The sequence below is a fragment of the Euprymna scolopes genome, chromosome 43, assembly GCF_053919585.1.
Source record: "Euprymna scolopes isolate OS-2025 chromosome 43, ASM5391958v1, whole genome shotgun sequence".
Taxonomy (NCBI): Eukaryota; Metazoa; Mollusca; class Cephalopoda; order Sepiida; family Sepiolidae; genus Euprymna; species Euprymna scolopes.
In genome coordinates this window covers 15375589-15401963 of record NC_136524.1, presented here as the reverse complement: position 1 = coordinate 15401963, position 26375 = coordinate 15375589, and the positions used below count along the sequence as shown (strand labels likewise).

The following is a 26375-nucleotide window of genomic DNA, read 5'->3' as shown; positions in this document are numbered from 1 at the left end:
TCCTGCTAGTCACTTTCCAATTTTCAATTTTCTCTACATCGCTTTCATCCTGTTTATCGTTTTGGCTTCTTTTATATGTTTGCTTATTTGGGTTTCTAGCCTTATTTCCCATCCAGGTTTTGTCAATGCATCTTTCCCCAGCTGTTTTTCTGATTCAAACTTCATACATACCATCTTGGCTCCTGCATAAATGAAATTGTTTAGGTCTGTGATTGTATATGTTGTGATTTGTGGGAGGAGCTCGTTAACCTTCTCTGTCTCTGTTTTTAATTTCTTCTGTACTGTATTCCTTAGAGATGGGAGCTTTGTTTTTTCCTTGTTCATGAACTGTATTATTTTTGCTATTTCATCTGCTTCATCCTCTGTTAGCTCTGTTTCATTGTTCTTAATATTTATTTGCATAAATATACACAAAATGTGGCACAAGGCCAAAAATAGGGGGGGGGGGGTTAATGTGGACCTATCTAACATAAAGTTAACTTAACTAGACTCTTTCACCAGAATACCAGAATCACTCTATGGGAATCTTAATTATAACCCGAAAAATGATATATACATGATGTGGGAGGGTTGGGGCTAAAAATTTTATATACAAAAAGAATGAAATATTTACAATGAAAAAATAGTAGTTAGTAAAAGAACCCCCCACTACTAATTGTGGCATATAGAAAGCTTTGTCAGTCGAAAAGACGCAGGTCCACACGAAAACTGACTTTATTGAATAAACACCACAAAAACGACCTGCATCACTGACAAAGCAGTCCATCTGTCACCTAATTGGGGTCGGGAATGGGGGTTATCGAACCTAAGGTGGGGAAAAAAAAAAAAAAGGGGGGGGGACAAGGGCAAGCTAAAAGAGGGACTGGGACGATGAACACATACATACTCTAGCTAAGCTAAAAAGAATCAAACAATAAAGCCTAACTAACCCATACTAAACTAATCGGTCCGATACTGATGTCTTGTTAGTTCAGGATACCCCAAATCCTTTTTGACCAAAATCAAATCAGAAACGAATTCAAGGCCAGCTCCAGTCACTCTACACAGTCGCGAAGCTTTCACCCACCTTTCGTTGAAATTCACAGGAGTGAGTTTCACCTTCTCCAGCTTAATTCGCATTTTCAACCGATGCTTGAACATGAGAACAAGCTGGGGAGCAGTGAAGGTCTCATCTCCGTAAACCTCCTTCTGTCGTGTCGACCAAATCACGCCTCTCATAACAGCTAGCAAACACAGAAAAACATAACGTTCCTCTTTCTTCATACTCGGCGCCCAATTGCAGCACGGGGAAACCGCATCCAGCACAAAAAAACGCCTGTTCAGTATGCGAACCGTGAAGCTCTCAACTAATTCACATAACGGTCGAACGATAGCGCTGCGGAAGAAAGCATGGCTTAGGTCTTCCTCCCAATCTCCGCATCAGACACAACTAGGTGTCATTGTAAAACCCGCTATGAAAAGTTTTTTGTGAACCCAGAGGGCATCTCGGATTACCAGCCAGGTGAGCGATGCCTCGTAGTTATCGAAACAGCTCATCCCGGGCGCCCAAGGCCATATCGAGCGACGCTCCTCATTCGTGAAACCGAACTCCTCAATCTTTTCGTCTCTGACAGATCCCCTCACTAAAACCCTATATAGCGCTTTGCGAGACAACAGCCGGGTGTCAGAGAGGCTTTCATTCACCCGTTGAAGGAACTTCAACGCCTGTCGATACTCGCGATAGAAATGGCATTCGTTTCGGGGCCTCCTGTGTGCCTCCCCCTCAGCCGAATGCACACTCTCCAAAGCTGGAAAGCTTTTTTCATTGTTCTTGATTTCCATGTTTGTAGAGTCCAGTCTTTGCAGGTTCTCCGTCTGTGGTGTTTCTACTTGTGTGGTTTCTACACATGCAGTTCCAGAGGGGGCTGCTCCATGCTGAATTTCCTTATTTACTTTTCGTTGTATTTCTGTTAGTTCTGTTAGTTCCAGTTTTGAGAGCCAGCCTAAGTGTCAAGTCTTGCTTGATCTGCAAGTCTTTGTTCTGTTGTATGGTAGTCACTGGACAGGTCCCAAAGCTCTTCCATTCGTTTCCGATAGCCTTTATATCTATATTTAGGATTGCTTCTATAATAGCATTCCATTACAAGTCTATTCTCTTTTGTTGTTCATTTCTTCCTTCGGGTTTTTCTTTTTTGTTGGTCATCTTGGCTGTGCTGTGTTTGGTTGGTATCATTTTGATCCCTGAAATTAGAGGGTTTACTTGCGGCCACCGAGAATAAGAAGAAGGCCTGTTAACTGAAAAATACCTGCAGGCAATATAGGTAAGATTTGTTAGACTGTCAGTACTAAAGGAGGGCCATTTGAAAAAGAGAAAACATTTTTAAAAAGAAAAAGGAGCACAGTTCGATTAATACTGAAACTGAACTTTATCTATCTATCTATCTATCTATATAAAAGGCAAAATGTGTGCGATCATTTTATGTATGTCTCGCAAAGGCTTTTCTCGCCGACGGTCCCGGGGGGGGGGTTACTATCGCTTCGAACTGTTTATATACCCCCTAGATAATAATATCTAGGATTTGGGAATGCAGGTCACCTCTAGATTTATTTACATCGACTTTTACAAAATTATTGCTATTTCAGTCCGTCTTGTGTTCATTCAGCTTTTTTGTATAAAACCGAAACTAATTCAAAGCTAAGGCTCTGTTCCCGGCATTTGCACCGGGAAACGTCCAGAAGCAATCAGCTTTGATCAATGTGGGGCCAAACTCCTTATATCAGACAATTGCTATTCAATCTGGACAATGGGGAGCTGGTTTCCCCCTCCCCAACATCTTAGGGAAAAAACTGTCCTGCAGCAAAAGTTAACTGCGCGGCTTCTATTTGACCTCATTAATGAGATCAAATAGAAACAGCAGAGTTAACTTTTATTGTGGCCACGTGTCAATTCTGTTTTTAATACTTAAATAAATAAATTCAATTCGTTAGTATTTCGTGGTGGCCCAATGGTTAACGTCGCATGTTTTTTTTCACACTTTAATTTCCAACTTTGCCTCAAGGGTTTGGGTTCGATCCTCATACTTACAAAAACTTTTTTTTTTTATTTTAACTCTCCCTCCTCCGGAGTTTTGATTTACCCAAAACCACACACACACCCAAACATCCGGGCAACGCTGAGTACCCCCCGCTAGTTCAATATAAAATATAAATATTATCTATGTAAAATTAAGTAATTTTAAACCAATATACAATTTAATACTGATAAAACTGAATTATGAATTTAGGGAACAAACAATTAAAGAAACATTAAACAAATATTTTTTGGCCTTCGGAACAAGATCACATTGTAGTATCTGTTTTGATGCTATACTTCACCTTTTTTGTCCTAAGTCAGAGGAGAAGAAATCTTACATGACTGAGATTTTTTTTGTTCCTATCCAGAGTGCTCCTTATTGGGAAGCTGGATTTTCCCCACAAGATTATATGTTGAAATATTTAAATAACTATTACTTTAAATACAGAAATTATATTTAAAGTTTTTGTTTTTTGTTCTTCTGTCCATTTCCCCCCCCCCCATGTTTTTCATCAAAATGTGTAGCATATTAGTTGTCTCACAGGCCATCATCAGTGATCGCTCAGTGGCAGTAACCTGTGGTGTTCCCTGGAGATCAAGTGACAAGAAATCTCCCCAGATTTCCAGCGTTCTCCACCTCTTGACCACTTGTGCAGATGATTGCATGTTATCGCAATAGCCATTGTCACTGATTTCTCGTTGGCATCGGCCATTGGTGTTTCCGGGGTTTGGGTGACAAAATGCCTCCCCTAGGTACCAGATTGGAACTGCACACTTCCAGTGGATATTTGGTTAGTACTCTCCCACTTTGGTCTTTCCATCCTCCTTGACCCTTCACAACTAGTTGGTGTGGCGCCAGTCGATGTCATCTACACCAGTTTTTTTATTATTATATATTATGATAATAATAAGGGTGATTGTGTAGTGTATGCACGTGTATTTTAAATATTATTTCCAAGTTAAATTAAATTTTGAGTTTGTATTACTGTAAACATAGATTCGAAAAAGTTGTCAAAAAACAAATATATAACAAATAAATGTTATCAAAGGCAAAATAAGTTACTTTCTACCTAACTGGATATGTTTTTAGTGTTTTTATTTAATGTAACATGTTTTTTTGTATAGTTTTTAGAATCTGTGTACAGTAAAACACCCCCCTCCCCCCCAAAAAAAACATACCATAAAAATTTAAGGATTTGTATTACAAAATAATATTAGAAATACACTCAATATATGTCAGCCTATGTCACGGTAATATATATTGAGTGAGATTTTAACAGTATTTTGTATAGTTTTTTAGTTTGAACTTATTTTCCCAAACTTATTCAACAGCGAGCTCGCCATCATTTGTCTTTTTCAAATATATCCATAAACACTATGATTTTCGAACTGATTAAACATGTTATATTAAATAAAAGCATTAAAAACTTATCCAGTTAGGTAGAAAAATAACTTATTTTGCTTTTGATAACATTTATTTGTTACATATTTGTTTTTTGACAACTTTTTCGAATCTACGTGTATAGTAAAACGACTCCCCCCCCTTTTTTTCATTAAATTGTTAGGTGAAAGTGCAGAATAGTTAGCCCCCCCCCTGTTAAAAATAGCTTCCTAAATAATTTTCAGCACAATACAAACAACATCTATTTATAAGATAAAACAAGAAAAGGGTTTGTATTACTATACACATAGATTCAAAAATCAAATATATACCAAATAAATGTTATCAAAGGCAAGATAAGTTACTTTTCTACCTACCTGGAAAGGTTTTTAGTGGTTTTACTCACTTTAAAACGTGTAATCGCTTCGAAAATCATACAATGTTTATCGATATATTTTAAGAAAAATGTTGACATGCTCACTATTGAATTCGGTAAGTTTAGAAAAATGAGTTCAAACAAACAAATTATACAAAATACTGCTAGAAACCCACCAAATATATATCCGCCTATGTCACGGTAACATATATTCAGCGAGTTTCTAACAGTATTTTTGTATAATTTTTTGTTTAAACTCGTTTTCCCAAACTTACCGTGTGCAACAGCCAGCATGCCGCCATTTGCATATTTTAAATACATCGGTAAACTATGTTTTTCGAACTGAATAAGCATTTTACATTGAATAAAAATACTAAAAAATTATCCAGTTAAATAGAAAAGTAACTTATTTTGCTTTTGATAACATTTATTTGTTATATATTTGTTTTTTGACAATATTTTTGAATCTGTGTACAGTAATACAAACCCTGAATTTTTAATTAATTTGTGTTGTTTGTATATCTCGGGAGAGAATAAAAATTTCCTATTTTATTTCCCGTTTCAGTCATGTAAGTTATTTACAGTTAAAATGTTATAAAAAACAAAAACTTTAAGTTTTAAATATATTTCAAAGAAATAAATTATACCCGGTGCTAAAATATTTAAAATTCATCGATCATAAAAAAAAAAATTTAAAAAACTGTTGTGAAAAATGCAAACTTTAAAATATTTGGAAATACTCAGTGAAAAGTTTTATTTATTATTAAAAGAACGGATTGCAAAATATTATATAAAAATTGTTTGTTTTGCAGTACAAAAAAATAAATAAAATGAAATATTTGACTTTCTCTGATAGAAATAAAAGTTCAAAAACGAGTTCACTTACTAAATTTTGTTAGATTAAAATTATCCCAATGTGCAATTATGATAATTATTATCCAAATGGAGAATTGTTCTTTCTCTTTAGAACATACATGGACAATCGGTAACACAGCCATATTTTTAATACCTGTTAACATGACCATATGGTTGAACACCGAAAACTTTTTATACCTACAAGTTGATCAGGAAGTGACGTTACGCTGTCAAGTTCACTGGCCTACTCTCTCGGTGATGGTGGTTTACTTCACTGTTCAGCATCTGTGTTATTTGTGTTTCTGAAATTAAAAAGTGAGCCAACATTCGCAGGATGACGACCGGGTCCACCATGTTGGTTACCAAGGGAGCACCTGCCGATCATGACTCCCAGATCTTTCTTCTTGGTCCCTGTGGTTAAAAGTAAAGAACCTTACCTCATGCATCGTGCGGCTCGTGTTAGGAAAGAAAAAAAAGAGAAAATAAAAATGGCCGCCCCCTGATATTTATGGACTGAAAATCACGTGATGTGACGAGAGGGGGGAGGGGGTATGCAAATGATATATGGTTGGGTCTCTGTATAAAAGAGCCGTCTTCTTTATTTTGGGCGTCAGTGTGGAAAGTGCAGAGAGAAGAGAGCAGTTGGATTTGAGTTTGAGACTTTTGATCTGAGGTTGAGTTCAAATTTAATGTCAGTCCTACCATTTGTATTATTTGTATTGGACATTTTTCATGCTCTGATGTTTGTGACAACACCAGGCCCAGAATTGTTTTACCTGTTATTCTCATGCAGGGATAGTGTATACCTCTCATGTATATGGGAGGTATCGCGCACTACCACACATGCATAAAAGATATAAACAGACAGACAGGAGAAATAGACAAAAAAAAAATGTTTAGTATAAGTCCGCAGCTCTATTCCAAACTTAGAGGATATTTGAAGATAGTCTCCCCTGCCATATTTACGTGTGAATTTGTAAGTTGGGATAAAGATGGCACTGTTGGTTACTTTTGTTGGTTTTTAAAGATATTCGGGCCACTTTAAATTTTAGGTAATAAGAGCAAGAGAAAGAGTAAAAAAAAACATAAAAAAATGGAATGAGATATATAAATAAGACATTTTTTTTGGTTCTTACTTGCTAGCCCAAAATATCTGGGACACAACAAAAAGTCCACAGTACTATTTGAAAATAGCTGCTTTTGCTAAAATATTCTTTGTCCAGTAAAAACGGTTTTCTTTGCCATCCTTCACATGTTCAAAGTGTGTGAGTTGAGGGGTCACTTAGCGATATTTAATCTATGCTATTAGGTGTGACTTCTACTTCATAGTCGTGGATGATTTTTTTTTTTTGCCATATATACTGTGGAGGGGGGTAACTAATGATATTTTGAAGATTTATGCTGTTCAATTCATAATTTTTGGTTTTAAATTAGTTACATAGAACAAAATACTTATAGTAAACTTATTTTCAAGCAAGTTAATCTCAATCTCAAACAGAAAATTAGTGCTTACATTACATAAGATAGCAGAAGAAAATAAATAAATAAATAAACAAATAAATAAATACAAATAAAAACTAAAATAATAATAAAAAATGAAATGAGATATATAAATAAAACATTTTTTCCGGTTCTTACTTCCTAACCCAAAATTGTTGTTGTTGTTGTTATTATTATTATTATTAATAATAATAATAATAATAATGTTGTTGTCGGTGGTGGTATATTTCACATTCGAAGTAGCGTAGCAATGCTGTATCAAAAGAGGAAAGATGGTGGGAGAGGATTGAAAAGTGTAAAAGATTGTGTTAGAACCGAGGAGATGTCGTTGAAGTAACATGTGGTTAGAAGAGAGGAGTGGATGCTTATGGTGAGACCAAGGCTGATTATGTGAAACGAATGGATAGAGAAAGGGCAGAGGAACTGGATAGGAAGAAAATGCAAGGAAAGTTCTTTCAGGATATAGCAGAAGTGGCTGATGAAAGATCATGGCAATGACTTAGAGCTGGATATCTGGCTAAGAGTACTGAAGCTTTTGTTTGTGCAGCACAAGAGCAGGTATTAAGAACATGATTGTTAAAAAAAGTGGTTCTAGGAGAGGAAGTTGCTGCAGAATGCTGGATTTGTGGTAAGACCTCAGTCAATTGCGCACCTTGCAGCAGGGTGTAGTGGACTGGCCCAGAGAGAGTACCGCAAAAGACACGATCGCATGGGACTCCGGATATATTGGAAGGTGTATAAGAGGGTTGGGGTGAAGTGTGCTGGAAAATGGTTTGAAGAGGTGCCAGATGAAGTGAGAACAAGTGAGGATGGCAAGGTAGAGGTATGGTGGGACAAAAGTGTCATAACGACAAAGCAATTGGAACATAATCGTCCGGATTTGGTCGTCATTGACAAAGTCTCAAAAAACTGGCAGATTGTCGACTTCTCAGTACCCTGGGACAGGAATGTGAGAGTGAAGGAGAATGAGAAGTGGAGCAATTATGCTCCATTGGCCTTTGAGATAAGGCGTATACATGGGGTTAAAACACAAATAATCCCAGTCATAGTTGGTACACTAGGAGTAGTATCAAGTCGTCTGGAAGGACAATTAAAAAAACTACAAATCCCCGATGTTTTAGGCGGCCTTCAAAACTCTGCAATTATAGGTACCACCAACATCCTTAAGAAAACCCTTGATCTTTGAAGCTCCTGGTTTGAAGCTGGGATTAAGGGAAATCCTCTGGAAATGAATCCCATCCAGAGAGAAGTTCATAAGCGAAATCAGAATTATTATTATTATTATTATTTTTTATTTATTTTTTTTTTGTATGCTGTAATATACTTTGTATATTTGTAACATCAATTCTAAAAAATAGCACGCAACATATTCATCCATAAAGCAATAACAGCCTATATACAACAATGCTCAATAGTGACCACCACTGCCATGAAGTAACACTAAACACCTTAAATAGGCAATGACCAATATGGCTAATAGTGCCTGACATTTGAAGACAAGCAATTTGTCTGCCAGTGTCCGCCACTGCTCGCCCCTGTCAAGAAGTGACTGTAAAAACAGTGGATTTCATTTCAGAGCAGTCCAATGACGCATGACATTGGTCATGATCGATAATTGCAGATAGAACCAGTGCTATCGCGTAAACATAAATAATATTTTGCCAGGAACTGAAGGGACAGTTTTAAAGCCACCCAAACCCAACTAGTAAACGCCTTAATATTAGTAATCGTCACTCCCCACTACAGGCAACTTACTAAAACTCTTTCAAGGCTGTTTGTGACAAATAAAACCCAGGTGTTTTCTCATACATATACGACCTGTAGTATCTCTTGTTCCCACTTTTATATGCAAAAACAAGACACTTCTGATGTGTAAATGGTTGTCCATTATGCCCTGTATGGATAGTTGACATGACATGCCCCTCTGAGTATGAAAGGTGTTCCTTAATTCTGGACCAACTCAATGAATGGCATCTGTGCCCCTGTGTCTGCAAAGATAGGGATTCAATGACTGGACTGACTTACCATTTTTTCAGTACATGTCTAAATCTTGCATGAATTTCAAGCATCATAGTCATCTCCATAGTCACTGAGGGACATAGCTCTGGGGCATACATCTGAAATTGCTCTTAATCTCACACAAAGTGAGGTACGTTCACTAGCTGTGTCTTTTATTTGCGAGTAGAAAAATTATCTGAGATGCCAGTGGTGAATATGAATGACTTCCCACTTCTTGATGCTTTACTTGTGGCTTTTATTCTGAACTCCTCCAATTTATGGCATACCTTTTTCAGGCCACCCACCGCTCTACAAAAGTTGCACTTGAATCTAGCTGCTGGACAATTCTTAAGACTCATAAACCCTTTAGGCTGTGACATTTTTCCGCATTCATTGCAACATCCAATATATCATGGAGTCAAAGGGACCTCGGTTTCCTGGTTGTGCTGTTCTTCATTTGACCTTTGTACACTGGATAACACAAGAGGATGTGTGGCATTATTAAAGTGTGGAGTTGACTTGTCTTTTGCCTTCAAACAGACCAAAAATGAAAACTTCTGCTCCAATGTAACAAGCGAAGCTACTTTTGCCAATGCCCTCCTTTGATGGTCTCTGTTTCTAAGTCCAGCTATCATCTGCCTGACAACCATGTGGTTCGAATAATCCACCTGCTACTGGAATGTTTGTTTGTTTGGAGGTTGAATTCTAAATTCACAAAATTTGACTCGCCCATGTACTCTATAAGAAATGTGTTAATTACTCACCACTGTGATGTGGAATTTCCCTTGTTGGACTTATTTGTGAAATTTTTTCACTACCATCAGTTGTATCTGACATAGAAAGTACTCCTCTGTTCAAAGAATAGCCTGTTTGTTCTCAGTGTACATGTCTCCTGTAGTTCATTCCAGATAGCTGCTGGGTCCTCCAATTCTGCATACATCTTTGTATCATGCCCATTTATTCAAAAACAGTGCCCATTCTCTGTCAGTGATATTTATCAAGGGCTATTCTGAAGCATTTCTTTTCTAAGCTTGATGTTTTCTTTCTGAAACTCAATAAATTGCTTCAATAAATGCACCCTTTCTTGCTCCATGGTGTTCGACGGTGAGTGTGTTCAATGTCCATTGTAGTGTTTACAAATTTCCACACTTTACAATGTTTCTAGTGCCATGAAAAGTGGGAAAATATATATTGCTAAGATCCATAGAAAAAACAAATGACTGCACTATCTATCCCCCCTCTCTCTCTCTCTAGTACCAGAGGAGATCACTTTCTGATTTTTCCTGTTATCAGGATCAGATGACTTTTTTTACTTATACAATTTGGTTTCTTTTATCAAACTTTATGAAGTGCAGTTACCATCTGCACTTCATAATTCATAGCCCTGAGCTCCTGGAGGGGCAGTGGCCATATACAATTTTGTAGATGCATTTGTAGTGCGCAGTTCTTTTCTCAGGGTGAGGGTGCTGGCCCCATGCCCAACCTTCCCAGAAGGTACATACATACAGCGCCTAGGCTTCCCAAATAGTTGTCCATTTTGTATTGGCCATACTAATGTTGCTTAACTTTGGTGATCTGGCAAGAACCAGTGTGTCAACGTGATTGTGGCATACAATGCAGTTACATCTGATCTTAATCATAATCTGATGCTTGAGACATAAAATTGGATTCTAATTAGAAAAAGGTTCACATCTATAGAATTCCTTCTGTTATGCTGTGTATACCATTTCATTTTGCTATATACCAGGAGACAAAAAAAAAAGGACACTATTCATTTTATAGAGTGTAGGAGAGGTATCAAGATCAGCATTTTATAGTACAGGTTTCTTCATTGATATCCATCAAGTTTTGGTTAAAAAGGCAGTTGAAACCAATGTTATTCAATGCAACAAAGATGGTCCGGAAAGAGTTATGTAAAACAAGGATACAAAATATGTTGAGTCAGGAGACATGGCTGTAATGTAGAAGTAAGGTTTTATCTTGCCTTTTGCCCAAGTTCTGGTAGGAGGAGAGAAGGAAATATATCTTGTTAACACAACACTCAAAGTCTGACTTTCATAAATTGTGGGAAAAGGTTTCCTACACAAAAGTATCGATCACTCCACGAATGAGAACATACAAGTGCAAAAAGAAAGAGATCATTATGTACAAGGTGCCTTCAATAAGTTTCCAGACTTTTTTGTTTTTAAATATAAAATTGTTGTAGACTTTTGAAAATTCAGTATGTTATTACTATACATCTTATGAGATGACAGATCAATATTTATGATTTCAGGTCCATATGAACTGCTACAGCAGGAATTGGAATATACCTTACTAAAGCCTAATTGCCACAGTTGGTGAATTTAAAAAAGACAATCTGGACATGAGGACATTTAGAAAGAACGATATGCAATAAAATTCTTTGTTAAACTTGGGAAAAAATGTCAAAGAAGCGTATGGAATGCTTCAGCCTGCTTTTGGACCATCTTGCATGACTCGAGCATCAGTTTTTGAGTGGGCTAAGAGATTCAAAAAAGGCACGGAGTCTGTGAGGAATGATAAAAAGTGTAGGAGGAGTAAGGGAAGTTAGAACACCTTAGTTGATTGGCAAATAAAGAATTTCATGGATAAGGATCGTTGTGTATCTATAAAAACAGTAAGTGCACAGTTTGATGTCAGTGTGGAAACTGTACGCACAATTATTGGCGAAGAACTGAAGATGCAGAAGATTGTCATGAAGTTTGGTTCTAGGGATGCTCAGAGAAGATCAGAGAGAAAGATGTTATCATGACCAAGAGGCACATCAAAACAATTCCTCACCCTCCCTATATTCCAGACCTTGCTCCCTGTGACTTTTGGCTAATACCTAAGCTCAAGGAAAACTTTAGAGGCTGTCATTATGAGACAATTGCAGAGATAAAAGAGGCTGTGATGAGTCATTGACATGCTTATACAAAAGGATTTCCATGGGGCCTTCCAGAAGTTGTTGGAATGGTACAAGAAGTGCATTGCAGCCGGAGGAGATTACTTCAAAGGGGACTAGAGTTTCATGTGTGTACTATCAATAAAAGTGCCCATACGAAAAAAGTCTGAAAACTTATTTAAGGCACATCATATATATATATATATATATATATATATATATATATTCGAATCTCCCGACAGACGGTAATAGTGACACCCTGCACTGATGATTCCCGAAAGAATGAAATAGTAGTGTCTGTAGGTATTAAAAAAAAGAATAACTATAGTAATAATTATGTTTGCCCTTTTAAGAACTCGGTTCTAATTGTTGAGCACTCTAAGTTGAAGTTAAAAGTCACTTAAGCTTACACTCGCAGATCATGATGTCAAAATCATTAGATCACTATCACTGTCTTAACATTCAAAAATAAATGTTTACATTTCAGCTGAATTTCTCGCAGTTAATGTTTGCAGTGTGAATTTGTTCCTTGCTAATGGAGTCAGAGATGATTCACTGTCAAGTTCGAATCTCTTGACTGACGGTAATCATGGCACCCTGTACTGACACCCAAAAGGATGAAACGCTAGTGTCTGTATGTATTAAAAAAATAATTATAGTACTAATTATATATACATAAACATATATATATATAATAATAATAATAATTATAATTATACATATATATATATATATATATATATATATATATATATATATATAAAATTTACCGTCACTGGATTTTTTTATCTTCCACCAGACTATCCATTCATGTGTAATCACCTTTTTCTTCACCATATTCCCTCTGCTTCACTTTTTTTGTTTTCAAGTAAGATCTTTGACTTACTTGTTGTTTCATCAAATACTTAATCCGATCCCGCATTTTGCTAATTCCTACCCTCTGATGAGAAGGAAAGTATTTCTTCGAAACTCCGCGGATTAAGGACTATCCATTTATCTAGTGTTTCCTTTTCAGATTAAATATGTTTTTAACTCATTTCAAAATGTTTTTTAACATATTTTATTAACTGTTTGCTCATATATATATATATATATATATATATATATATATATATATATATACTAGCAGGACGCCTGGCATTGCACAGTTGTAAAATATGATATTTTGATTAATGCAGCTTTCGTATTCATTATTATATTATATTGGACCTAATATAATATAAGAATGATTTTAAAAAGTTTTTAAAAAAATGAATCAAAACCAAAACGTTTAGCTTCCAATTTATTTTTGCCTCTGCCATTAATGACTGAGCTATGAAGACATGTTTGATGCAAGGCTAAAACTTAAAACATGAACTAATACTTATTACGTTACGCATGCATATTCATAATGCCGGTGTTCGACCTTCACCTGGCAAATTTCATTTTTTAAAATTTTCACACGTTTGTACTGATTTTCCCGGGCTAAAATCCAAATATAAAGTTTTGCATATACCTTATGTATGAAGTTTCATGTCTGTAGTCCAAAAACTCTAGGAGTTTGGTAGGCAAAATTTTTTAAACAAAAATATATATGTATACATAAATATATATAGAAAGAGTTTTGTGTTTACTATAAACCGTTTACACAAATATTACGCAAGTATAAATCATGTAAAATCATCCTATAAGATAACCAAAAAAACTAATAGGGAATTAATTAAAATAAATGTTTAAAAGAATATGCAAATTAGCTAGATCTTTTGCTAGTGAATGCAATTCCGCGAATATAAGAAAGGACTTTCGAACAAGACCCCATTTTTCTCCCATTTTGAGTTGGCCTTGTGCCTTTTTGTTTGTGTGTATTTTAACCCGAATAAAAGATTTGATACCTCAAAGTGTAGTACCTGTTCTCAGATAGTGCAGTTTTGTCTGGCTAGGACCTTTTCTATTTATCTACTTCATCAGCTCTGCTGAAGTAAGGCATTTCCTTTTGACTGATCCCATTCTTTGGGAGTTAAGTCTAGGGATCCACTAATTATCCTTGTTTTCTATTTCTTGCAGGTCACTCTTTTGCTCAGTAAAACATAAGCAGCTGGCAGGTTCGGAGAGGCCTAAGTACCCGTAATTCAGTGACAGTCTCCTTGCACCATATATTGAGGTTCCCCAGCAAGACCTCAAAATCGGTTGTGGGGGTTGCTACACGGTGGCACTCCATTGTCCATATTAAGGTTTCCTGACATGCCCTCAAAATCTGTTGCCACCCCAAAGTTCACAAAGTCTGTTGCAGGGGTTTTGCTGGGTGACACTCCACTGTCCGCATCGAGGGCCCCGGGTATACCCACAAAAGCTGCAAGTCTCACTGGTTTGAGCTCCAAAAACATGCTTAGCTCAGGCTCAGATTTCTATATCATAGATATGGATGTCGGAGCAAACCAAGCTGAAGAACAAGTGCTGACCGTGAGCATTGTCTCTGACACTCCATCACCCCTGGCACTGCCATCCCCAGATGTGTTGGAGACCATAGGCCAGTTGGTAGAGATGATCTGGATCGGTGGATTCACTCACCTACTGGTCAAAGAGCTTCAACAGTCAGCCCTCCAACTCCTTGGAAAACAAGCTTTCTGCTTGCAGGATTAAGACCAGCCAAGTCAGCTGAACTCTCCACACCTGAGGCCAGTGATCTAGATCAGATACCCTACAGCCGGAAATCCATTAAAGACCATATGAGGCTCCCTGACTGGGAAGTTAGGCACCAATAAGATAGAAGTGATAGCAGCGACAGTGATGGTGTATCCCAGCCGATAGTACCAGTTCAGGCAACTGCTAGGCCTTCTAGGTCTAGAAAAACGAAGGGATCTACTACAAAGCCAACATCTGCAACCTTGGTGGCAGCGCTAGCTGAATGGCCATCTTTATCACCTAGGCAGTCAGGAACACCTATCTCACCTGCCAAAAACACACCGATTAGGACAAGAGATAAGGGCAGCAGGGCAGAAGATAAAAGTTGATGATCATCGGCTGGTGTCTGGACATTTCGATGTCTTCTCAGCATTCAGTGACCGTGATAGTAGGGGAGTTTCTTTGTTAGTGAAATACACTTTGTCAGCAGGGGTAAATGTTGTACACATGGATGCTGATGGCAAACTCGTCGTGACCAATGTTGCCGTGAAAAATAGTTTTCTGGGTCATCACAGTTTATGCGCCCAATTGTGTTCAGTAGTGCGTCTCCTTTTTTCGTCTGTTGGAGGTGTTTCAGGTGTTTCTTGGTGGTTCAGAGTGGTTAGTTTTAGTAGGGGACTGGAATGCCATTCTTGATCCCCGGATAGATAAGGTCAGGGTTGACAGAGGGTCAGGATGGTGTGAGACAAGCCTATCTGACTTGATGACTCGGTGCGACCTTGTCGACAGGTTCCGTGTTGATCATTTGGGGTGAGAGATATTGTCGTGGTACTCTAGCAGGCCTTCGGGTTCAAGTACTTACTTGGATCAGTTATTTGTTAGAAAAGGCAGCCTAGAGTACATATCTTGTCCCATGTTCCACTGATTAGGCCATTCTGACCACAAACTGCTGGTGGTCAGGATGGATTTAGATGGAAACCCTAAGCTAGCAGGCTACTCGAAATTGAACATCTCGTTACTTGAGATGTTTAACTTCCAGAAGAAATAAAAGAGCATTTAAAAAAAGAATAACTGGTAGGTTAGTGCTAAATGTAGCATTAGGGTTTTTCTGTGAAATACAGCCAGCACCTCGCTTTGTTTAGGGCTGACACAGAAAAGCACTTAGAGAATAGGTTGGCCTGGGTGGTTGCTGGGGAGGATCCCCTAGAGATAGGTTTAGCTAAAAAGGACCTGAAACATTTGGCTAGCGAGTGGTATGAGGGTCAGGTAGTTAGATCTAGGTTAGAAAGAGTGTCTAATGAAGCTGTGAATGTCGACACATGTGAGTGTAATTCTTCGCTTGGTTGCAAATTGGATAATTACATTCGTCAGATATAATGCCTGGGAGGACACACGATAGTGTCGACTTGAGGGATTTGTAAGCAATTTTGAGTGCATTTTGTGGAACGCTTTAACCACTTGTCCAGGCTCCACATCCAGGAGTTTTGTAGCTATTTAGCTGGGTTGCCCCACTTGGAGTCTTCCCTATGAGCTATACTTGAGGATGTCGCACATATTCCCTCCAATTCTAATGGGTGTGTTTAATCATTGGTTTGACATGGGATTGATCCCGGGTCAAGTTATCAAAGGTGTGGTCACACTTCTGCAGAAGAAGGACGGGTGTGTTGAGGGGTGGGGCTAGATGGTTACAGGCCCATGACTCTTTAAACAAAGATTTAAAGATTTTGGCCAAAGTTCTTGTGAACTGTTTGGTCGTTATCACTGACTTGATTGAGCCGGATCAGAGCTACACTGTGAAGGGGAGGTTGATTCAAAACAATCTGCACTTGATTTGAATGATCATAGAGGTGTTAGAAGATGACACTGAAGCCATGCAGATCAATTTAAATCAGTCCAGTTTGATAGGGTTGACCATCGTTTCTTGAGGTCAGTTGTGAAGGCTGCTAGTTTTGGCCTGGACTTCATCAGATGGGTCTCCATCCTGTACACTGATTTTAGCTGTGGCTGGACTCATAGTGTATTCTACTGGTTTAGACATAGGGCATGGGGAGAGCCGCCATCATCATCTAATTTTGTATTTGAAACATTAACTTTAAAATTAGATGTGATAGTGGGAGGTTACCTCGCTCAGTTATGTCGTAGGTGGATATACACCACTAGTTTATGTGCATTCACATGGAACAAGCATGTTCCCTGCCTAGGCATGGCATGCATCGACCTTAGTTCACAAGATCAAAATAGTCTATCCCAGAGAGGATAGTAGGAGAGAAGAGTTCCATGTCCCCTGTTTTATTTAAGGTGGTAACATACCTCCAAAGATGTCCTCTTCCAGTATAATTTTATTTTGGTACCCCGATCCACTGTCCCGATGGAATATTATCTTGGAGATCGCTGACGGTCCCTTTTGTTCCCACTACCTGATATCTCTTTTGTCCCTTAGAACTGCCCACTCCTTTACTTAGGAATTGACTCTGTTGCTTTCAGCATTTCTGTCAAAAGACAGCAAGCGTTTCAGTTTACTAGTTATGTTGGGAGGGTCCCCCATTTGTTACTAACATAGTATCTCTAGCATTTTGTTTAGTTTATTTATTTTTTTTTTATGTTTGGGTGTTTTTAAGGCTGTTAGGTTTTTTCCATTCCTCATCACTGTAAACATTGATTGGTTTTGTCTTTGTCACAATTGTATTGTTTGCATGTATTGTATTTTTTGGTAAGCGTAGAAAAAAAAAAATCCACACGTTTATGTTTGTACAAATAAAATCATTTGAAAAATGCTGGGATTATTTCAATGTAAATAGTGTAGGTCTGTAGAGTGAATGTGGTATTTTGGTGAATGAAACTAGTGTAGGGAATAGACAAAGTGGACGACCCTCAACACTCACTTCCACTCCCCCCTTTTTGCTGGCCTTGTACCTAATCTTTCTCCTTCAGACAATATTTGCTGTATTCATTTCTATAAAGATTTTTGTGTAAAAATAAAAACTTTTATGGGAACTTTAAATATTTGTGATGGAAGGGATAAATAAATAAAAAGAAAAAAGCTTGCCTTTTTTCTTTTTATTTATTTATCCCTTTTCAAGGCTTTTTTCTTTTTTGGCCTTCAGGTTAATTGGAGTTGCTACTTCACAAGCTGAAGTGGGAGGAGGCAAGTCTAGTCTTGAACGTGATCACTCTGCCCAGCGGATTGAAAGTCAGATTTTCTGCCTTTGCCGATGACATCACCATCTTTGTGTCAAGCTTTTGAGACATCGAGGTGGTGACAGAGGCGCTCACACTATACGAAAAGATCACAGGGGCCCAAATCAACTGCAGCAAGTCAACCGGTCTGATGTTGGAAATCTGGAGGGATGCCCACTCCCTTCCTGACCCCTTCAACTGGACCGGCAGCCCAGTTTGGATCCTTGGCGTGTGGTTTGGATTGGACCTCTAGCTGGAAAAGAATTGGTCGGAGATAAAGTCAAAGGTCGAAGCTGCGGTTGACTCATGGATTCAAAGGAAACTATTCTTGAAGGGCAGGGAGGAGGCGTGTGATACCTACATCTTTCTTCTCATCCTTTACTGACTAGCTGTACTTACCTTGCCTTAGAACTATATAAAATCTCTACAGAGTAGGTTGTCCTCGCTTCTTTAGGACAAAGGGAAACATTGGGTTTACAGACAGTTCTGTGTTCAACATCCATGTGAGGGATGTTTGGGAATGCCCAACATGGTGTCATCAAGACGCTGAGAGAGTGGCCTTTCTGAACCAAACCTAGACAGTACAGTCTGCGTGGAACCCAACGGTCAAGGATGCTTTTCCCGACCTCAAGGTTGAGTATGCTTTCCCAGACTACAAGCTTGAGTTGCATTGAAAACTGTGGAGTGACATGCAGTTCTTAAGAGATTGTAGAGCCGTGCTAAGGAACCTCCCAAGGTCCAGCAACAGGTGACTAGAAAGGAACTGTATAAGGAACTAGTGAGAGAAGAGCGGTGTTGAATCTTTTCCTGATCAGAATCTGGTCCCCTTCTTCAAGCACCAGCTGAAGATAAAGATCAGATGTGATAGGAAAAGATTATACTCTGAGGCCTTTGACTGAAGGATAAAGATAGTGAATCTGTGCATGCATAGAGGTGCCAATTTGAAGCTCTTTTAAATGAAATCATTAAGACCACCAATTTAATGGCCTTGTGTCTATTTGTTGCATTCACTTTAAATAACATCAAGCTGCCTGTCTTTGGGCTGGGATTGAAGGCTCAATTGTTTGGTTCTTGATTAGGATCTTCTGATAAATGCAAAATGGATTTTTATATGTTATTCCCTGACCACAATCTTTATAAATTGCCCAAATATAAAACACATTGTGTTATATTGACAACTTTGAATATTTGTCAATATTTTGATGGGTTGTCTTAATCACATCTCGTTTTTTCTTATTCCTAATAAATAATTTACTTTTTATTTTTTTAGTTATCTTTTATTTTGTGAACATTTTCATTAGAATAAAGCTTTATTTTAATCTAACAATATTGCAACTAATTCGAGGACAACTATTTTATCAGTGAAATTTCATGTCTCTTTTGAAAAAAATTAAACTAAAAGTGAAAATTGTTTACAACAATCATCTTGAACGATTTTATTGGAGTGATTTTATCTGTTATTTGTTTTTTAATTGATCATTATGTAGAAATGAATTTAAACAATGTGTATGTTTATTGCTTGTTAAGTGTTAGAAAGAAATCACTGATTTTTATATTAGCACAATTAAATATGTAATAAGATGATCTTAAATATATTGGCACAATTAAATATGTAATAAGATGATCTTAAATGTATTAGCACAATTAAATATGTAATAAGATGATCTTAAATATATTAGCACAAGTAAATATGTAATAAGATGATCTTAAATATATTGGCACAATTAAATATATAAGATGATCTTAAATGTATTAGCACAATTAAATATGTAATAAGATGATCTTAAATATATTAGCACAAGTAAATATGTAATAAGATGATCTTAAATATATTGGCACAATTAAATATATAAGATGATCTTAAATGTATTAGCACAATTAAATATGTAATAAGATGATCTTAAATATATTAGCACAAGTAAATATGTAATAAGATGATCTTAAATATATTGGCACAATTAAATATATAAGATGATCTTAAATGTATTAGCACAATTAAATATGTAATAAGATGATCTTAAATATATTAGCACAAGTAAATATGTAATAAGATGATCTTAAATATATTGGCACAATTAAATATATAAGATGATCTTAAATGTATTAGCACAATTAAATATGTAATAAGATGATCTTAAATATATTGGCACAATTAAATATATAGGATGATATTAAATATATTGGCATAATTAAATATGTAAATCTATCATTAAATGGATAATTGTTTAAATGACATTTGTTTTTTGGTTATTTTGTAAAAGAATTTGTTCGTCAAATTTTGCAGAAAATGTCATTTCGAGTATCAGAAATTGCAGCTTTAACCAATTTGCTAACACCAGCAAATGAGGAGTCTGACAGTGATGAAGATCAGGTAAGTTTATCAAGATTTTGAGAAATTCTTTTAATCACATTTAATCATTTTGGATTTTAAGCTATTAAATAATAGTAATTTGTTTATAAGAATAATTTTTTTTCTTTTGACTGGTATTTCACCCCAAATAAGACACAGTGTCACTTGATGAAGACAGCTAAAAAATAAAAAGTAAATTATTTATTAGGAATAAGAAAAAACGAGATGTGATTAAGACAACCCATCAAAATATTGACAAATATTCAAAGTTGTCAATATAACACAATGTGTTTTATATTTGGGCAATTTATAAAGATTGTGGTCAGGGAATAACGTAAAAATCCGTTTTGCATTTATCAGAAGATCCTAATCAAGAACCAAACAATTGAGCCTTAAATCCCAGCCCAAAGGACAGGCAGCTTAATGTTATTTAAAGTGAATGCAATTAAGTTGGTCGTCTTGATTTCATGTGATTTGGAGCCAAATCTCCAGGAATACTATGTAGGGAATTGAGCAGTGAGATGCCTGTTCATATTATACTTGAACTACTGCATGTTAGTACAGTCAGGGAAGCAGGGACGGGGAGGGGATTCCAAAGTCTAGCAGTTTGAGGGAAGGAACTATTTGAGTAGAAGGCTTTCCGACATCTTGGGATTTCTACAGCGTAGAAATGGAATTTTGCTGTTTGTCAGAGATATCTATGTCAAGGGGGTAATAGTGCTTTGAGTTCATCAGAGCATATTCCATTAAAATACTTGTAAAACAGACATGGGGATGCAAATTTTGGCGATGGAACTGAAGTTGGAGTTTGATTAATAATGCAAGACATATTAAGTTGGAGACTCTTTTTTTGAACCCTGTCTAAGAATAAGAGACTATTGGTAGATGCTCCAGACCAGATGTGGCAGGAATACATCCCTGCAAATGGTGGTCTTATAGATATAAGATACTTTCAGGTGTGAGTAATTTTCTAGCACCATAGAGAGAGCCATCTTTTTTTAAGCAACCTTCGCAGTATCCTCAATGTAGGTGTTCCAAGTTATGTTTTCTGTGAATGTTAAACCAAGGAGTTTGACTGAAGGTCTTTCAGGTAACATATTAGTCATGTAATCAGTTGTTGAGAAGGTTTCCTGTCATTAAATGAAAGAAGCTTAGTTTTGGCAGCATTGAATATTGCCATTCATTTATATCCCCATTCCACTGCAGGCCTTCCTCTAAGGTTTCAGCCATTGCCTTAGATGTATGTTCATTCGATTTCTCTCATGTCTGTTATAGAGCATGGTGTCATCAGCATAATATCTCAGAGACAATTTTATCAGGGAGATCATTTATGAATATGAGGAATAATAAAATAATTGACCCTTGTGGCACACCTGCATTTATTGTTTTGATGTACAACCATCGAGGACAACCTGGATTTTTCTCTTAATACGATACGATGGTGGTTACCATAAATTTTAACAATGTTTGAAAAAGGGTCACCATTTCGTTCGGGGCACCTCCAACATTAGAGAGAGAACAAGAGTGCTGAGAAAGAACGGTTGTGGAAAAGAAAACATCGGTTATAATTAAGTGCGATGAGACTTTAGGATTGATGATGTTTTATAAAGGTTTCCAAGATATAGGGTACAAAGAGGATGGTACATTTTCTTTGATAAAAGTCTTTACTCAGGGAAACTGGTCCGTCACGTGTTGATGCTTCTATCGTTTCTGCATGTTTGAGACAGATTTCTTCTTTGTATCTCCCTCCAGGACAATCCTCTATTCCGATTGGCTGAAACCTCTGGTGACGTTGAGAGAAGAAAGGAAGGGAAAAATAGAAGAGTAGGGAGAAAGAAAAAAATAAGGGAAGCATACCGTAGCAGCATTAGAGTAGTAGTTCACTACAATACCATATGATTTCATTTTCATGAGAAAATCTTTGTGCTAAACCCTGTCAAAGGCTGTGGATATATCAAGAACTACTGCCTTATCCATTGCATGGTATATATGCTTAAAGAGTATAGTTGGGATATCTGCAGTAGAATGAATTTGCCTTTTAAAAAAGTTTATTATCCATGAGGTGATTGATTAAGGACTCAAAAGTTTGGGCAAATAGAGAAAAGAGATGTATAGGTCGATAATTTAAGGAGTTAGTTCTTTCACCAGAATTCTTGAGAACTGATATCACAAGAGCAATTTTCCAGCAGTCACGAAAACAAGATTTGGTAAGGCATTTATTGAAGAGTTTAGAGAGAACTGAGGCAACCTCAGCAGAGCATTTTTCAAATAGTACAGCAAAGATGAGATCAGGCCCACATGTTTATATTTTAAGTATTATAATTCTTTTTAACAAAAACAAATACTTAAATTTTTAGCATGATAAAGTTTCATAATTTCATCTTGCTTATAAACTGTTTTTTTTTTAAATCTTATAATACACATTACACAAACAATTTATCAAAATGATTAAGATTACATGTTCATGTCTTTTATTAATTAACTAGCGGGAGGTACCCGAGAACGCATTTATTTAGCCTTTCGGGTCCAGCCTTGGCATTATCTACTGCTAAGGCCTCATTTGGGGTCCGAAAGAGCTTAGGCACTAAGGCCAATAAGGGGGGTTGGGGGAAAAAACGGGTCTTTTCTAAAGACTATGCTAGACTTGCATTGAAAAGCAAGTACTTTATTTAGAGAAAAACCTATACTAGAGTCTATCATTCTATACACAACCGCCTACATTCTTACCAGGACCTACTTAAAACATCTGCTCCCCAGCTTACGGGATGGCGGACGACATTCATGCTGTTTAAAAGAAAAAAGTAACATATTTACAAAAACAAGAAAAAATTATTTACAAACTCAAACATATTTTTTTTTTTATATATATAATGTAATGGGTGGGGGTGTGAGATGATGGGGATGGGGGCAAACTATAAAACACCCAAAAAAGAAAGAAAACAAATAAACAAAATGCCAATGCAGGTGGGTTAGTAAGGGACCCTCCCTTCCTACTTGCTATTTGTTGATTGGAACGCCCGCTGTCTTCCAGTCCCCTCCCGGAAGGGAGAGGTGAAAGCAAGCAGGTCGTTCCCTAGTGGGGAGTGGAGGACCTAAAGGACTGCACTTCTGTGAAAATAACTTGGGGTTGGGGTTAACAGGGATGGACGGGGTCTTCCCAGATAAAGAACGTAATGGGCAATAAAAAACAGGCCGAGGACAAAACAAACAAGTGGACTGAGCATCTTTGGAAGCTCTCCTAGTGCTGATGAAAAAATAAAGGGGAACAGGATCGACTCGCATACTTACCCTAGTCTAGGCCCTAATAAAGTACTTTTCCAATCTTGGTGGTTACACAGCCTAACTATCTATCTACTCATACTACAGGGTAAACCTTGTATTAACCAAAGGACTGGGTCCCGAGAAAAAAGATACACCCCAGCACCTTATGACCAATACCACTAGGGTGGAAACACAAACTCGAACCTAGCGCCTCGTCGGATGCACAAGCTAGTGTTGTGCACCCATCTCCTATCAAAGTCTGTGTGGTGCAATCTTTCCCAATCACATCTGATCTTTATCTTAAGTTGATGCTTAAGATAAACAACCAGATCCTGATCTGAAACAGATCCCCCCTCATAGACAATGCCCAGACGTGAAACCCACGTCACTAATCTAACTACAGCTAGGATCGCAAAAACACCGCACATTTCTCCCTGGTAAATGGCGGGTTCACATTGTCAATAATGTATGCTAAATCAATTGGCACTAACCGCTCTGGATCAATGCGAGCCATTACCTCTCCAACATACTCCCAGAGACTCCACACCCCGCTGCAATGAAATAATGCGTGTTCCCTAGTCTCCTCCTCCTCTTCGTTGTTGCAGCGTGGGCACAGGGGATAATAATAATCACCATCCCTAAAATCTCTGGCTAGTTTGCCGAAGAGTGGCAGCGCGTCCCAAACTAGCCTCCATGTAACGGAAAACTCCACGTTATTCAAGTAACTACTGGCTGGTGCCCAACTCCACAGTGAGAGAAATTCCCCTCTTGGCAGATGCAGCTGCTCCACCAGTGGATCTCTTGCGGTACCCACCACTAACTCCTCATAGAGCCTCCTCCAAGGCCGTGCAAGCTCACTGGACCCTGGCAATGTCCTAAGGGCGGCTCAGCATTCGGTAAGGAAATGCCGTTCCCCCACCGGTCTTCTGCGACCTTCAGCGGCGGGGTCGGATATGAGCCATGGAAAAGCTTGTTCCACGACTGGTCCCCAATGCGTTTCCGCCATCAGTGTCCAACTCAGGAACGTCAATCTCTCAGTGTGCTTGTGACTTTGTAGGTCAGGCATCCCCAAGCCTCCCTCGCTAAGTTTCTGCGTACAGACCTGTCTGCGGACATACGGCTTTCCTCCCATCCAAAGAAGTTTGAAAAGGAGGCGCTCTAAAGCCTTACAATGACCCGCAGGCAGAGGAAGTACAGATAAGCGGTAAAGGATCAACGGAAACACGTATGTAGCACATGTCTCTGCACGACCCTTCAAGGACAATTTCCTCCGAATCCAAGTCCATACTGACGACTCGACCTTCGTCTGTACCTCTGACCAATTCTTGTCCAGCTGTAGGTCCGGCCTGAACCACACTCCGAGGATCCTAACCAGGCCATCAGTCCAGCCGAATGTACCTGGAAGTGAGTTTACCCCGGTCCAGGTGCCCAACCGCAGACCAACATACTTGCTGCGATTGATCACGGCCCCTATGACAACTTCATACTCAGCGATCGCCTCTATCACCATTTTAATATCGATACGTCGCGCAACGAACATGGTGACATCATCGGCGTATGTAGACACCCTGGTAAATTTGCTGCCAGGTAGAGCTATGCCACGCAGGACTGGTCTTGCCGCCTCGTCCCTTAATTTGCGAAGGAAGGGCTCCAACACCAGGACATATAACAGAGGCGACAGCGGGCCACCCTGCCACACCAACCGGGAGACCCCAAAGAACTCCAACAACCTACCGTTGACTTGCACTACTACCGTGGGATCACGATACAGAGCAGAGACCCACTTGCAGAAGTCCGGACCATAGCCGGCGGTTTCCACAATAGATCTCAAGAACCCATGGTCGACCCTATTGAACGCTTTGGACTGATCTAAATTGATCAGCACAGCTTCTGTGTCGGCTTCTAAACCCTCTATGATCGTGCGGACCAAGTGCAAATTGTTCTGAATCGATCGACCCTTCACAGCATAGTTCTGATCCGGCTCGACCAAGTCACCGATAACAATCTGCAATCGGTTTGCAAGAACACGGGACAAAATCTTGAAATCTGCGTTAAGCAGAGTGATGGGCCTATAGTCGCTTAGATTCCCCCCCCCCTCCATATTGATTCCCCTTCTTCATAAGCATGACCACTCCTTTGGTAACCTGCCTCGGGATCGAGCCCTGGGCAAAACAGTGGTTAAACACGCCTGTCAGAAGGGGCACAAACATGGGCGACAGCCTCAAGAACAGTTCATAGGGCAAACGATCAAGCCCCGGAGATTTGTTGTGGCCAACCTGCTACGCAGGGTGAGCCAGCTAAATAGCTGCCAAACTCCTGGCCGCAGAGTCTGGGTAGTTGGGTGAAGCGTTCCTCCAAATGTTGCCGAAACCCATTGCAGATCTTCCGAGCCAATAGGAGAGAGTGCCCTTCCAGGTTTTTCACCTCCCGAATGTACCCATCCGAGCCGCATCTTAGGGTGGCCTTATGCTCAACAGCGTCAACATTCATGGCTTCTTATGAGACTCTTTTTAACGTAGCTCTAACTACCTGACCTGCATATCGCTTGCTAGCCAAGTGATTCAGGTCCTCCTTAACTAGAGCTAGTTCTAGGGAATCCCCCCCTGCCACCGCCTGGGTCAGTCTATCATCTTTTGGTCCAAGTCCTAGTTAATGCGAGGCGTTGGCTATATTGGACACAAAAGAGCCTAAGAGTAGCCTTAAACTTAACCCACCAGCTACTCCCGGTAACCACCCCCACTAACTACCTCTGAATTAGTGACGTCAGCTGCTCCCTGAAGTTGTTCGACTCCAACAAGGAGACGTTCAACTTCCAGTAACCAGCCAAACTAGGCCTATTACCTAATCTCAGACGGACCAACACGAGTTTGTGGTTCGAATGACCGAGCCAGTGGAACATGGGACAAGATAGGAAATCTA

At 38.5% G+C, this 26375-nt stretch overlaps 1 protein-coding gene across 5 annotated transcripts in view; it reads left to right on the top strand.

Moving 5' to 3' along the window:
- Window positions 1-26375, top strand: part of LOC145268204 (dynein axonemal assembly factor 6-like) — a 461727-nt gene that overhangs the window by 117600 nt on the left and 317752 nt on the right. For all 5 annotated transcript variants that reach the window (XM_080123470.1, XM_080123469.1, XM_080123467.1 and 2 more), the window contains exon 2: window positions 20130-20216. In XM_080123470.1, the coding sequence (XP_079979596.1) occupies window positions 20133-20216 (84 nt within the window). In that variant the 5' untranslated portion in view covers window positions 20130-20132. The remainder of the gene's footprint in view (window positions 1-20129; window positions 20217-26375) is intronic.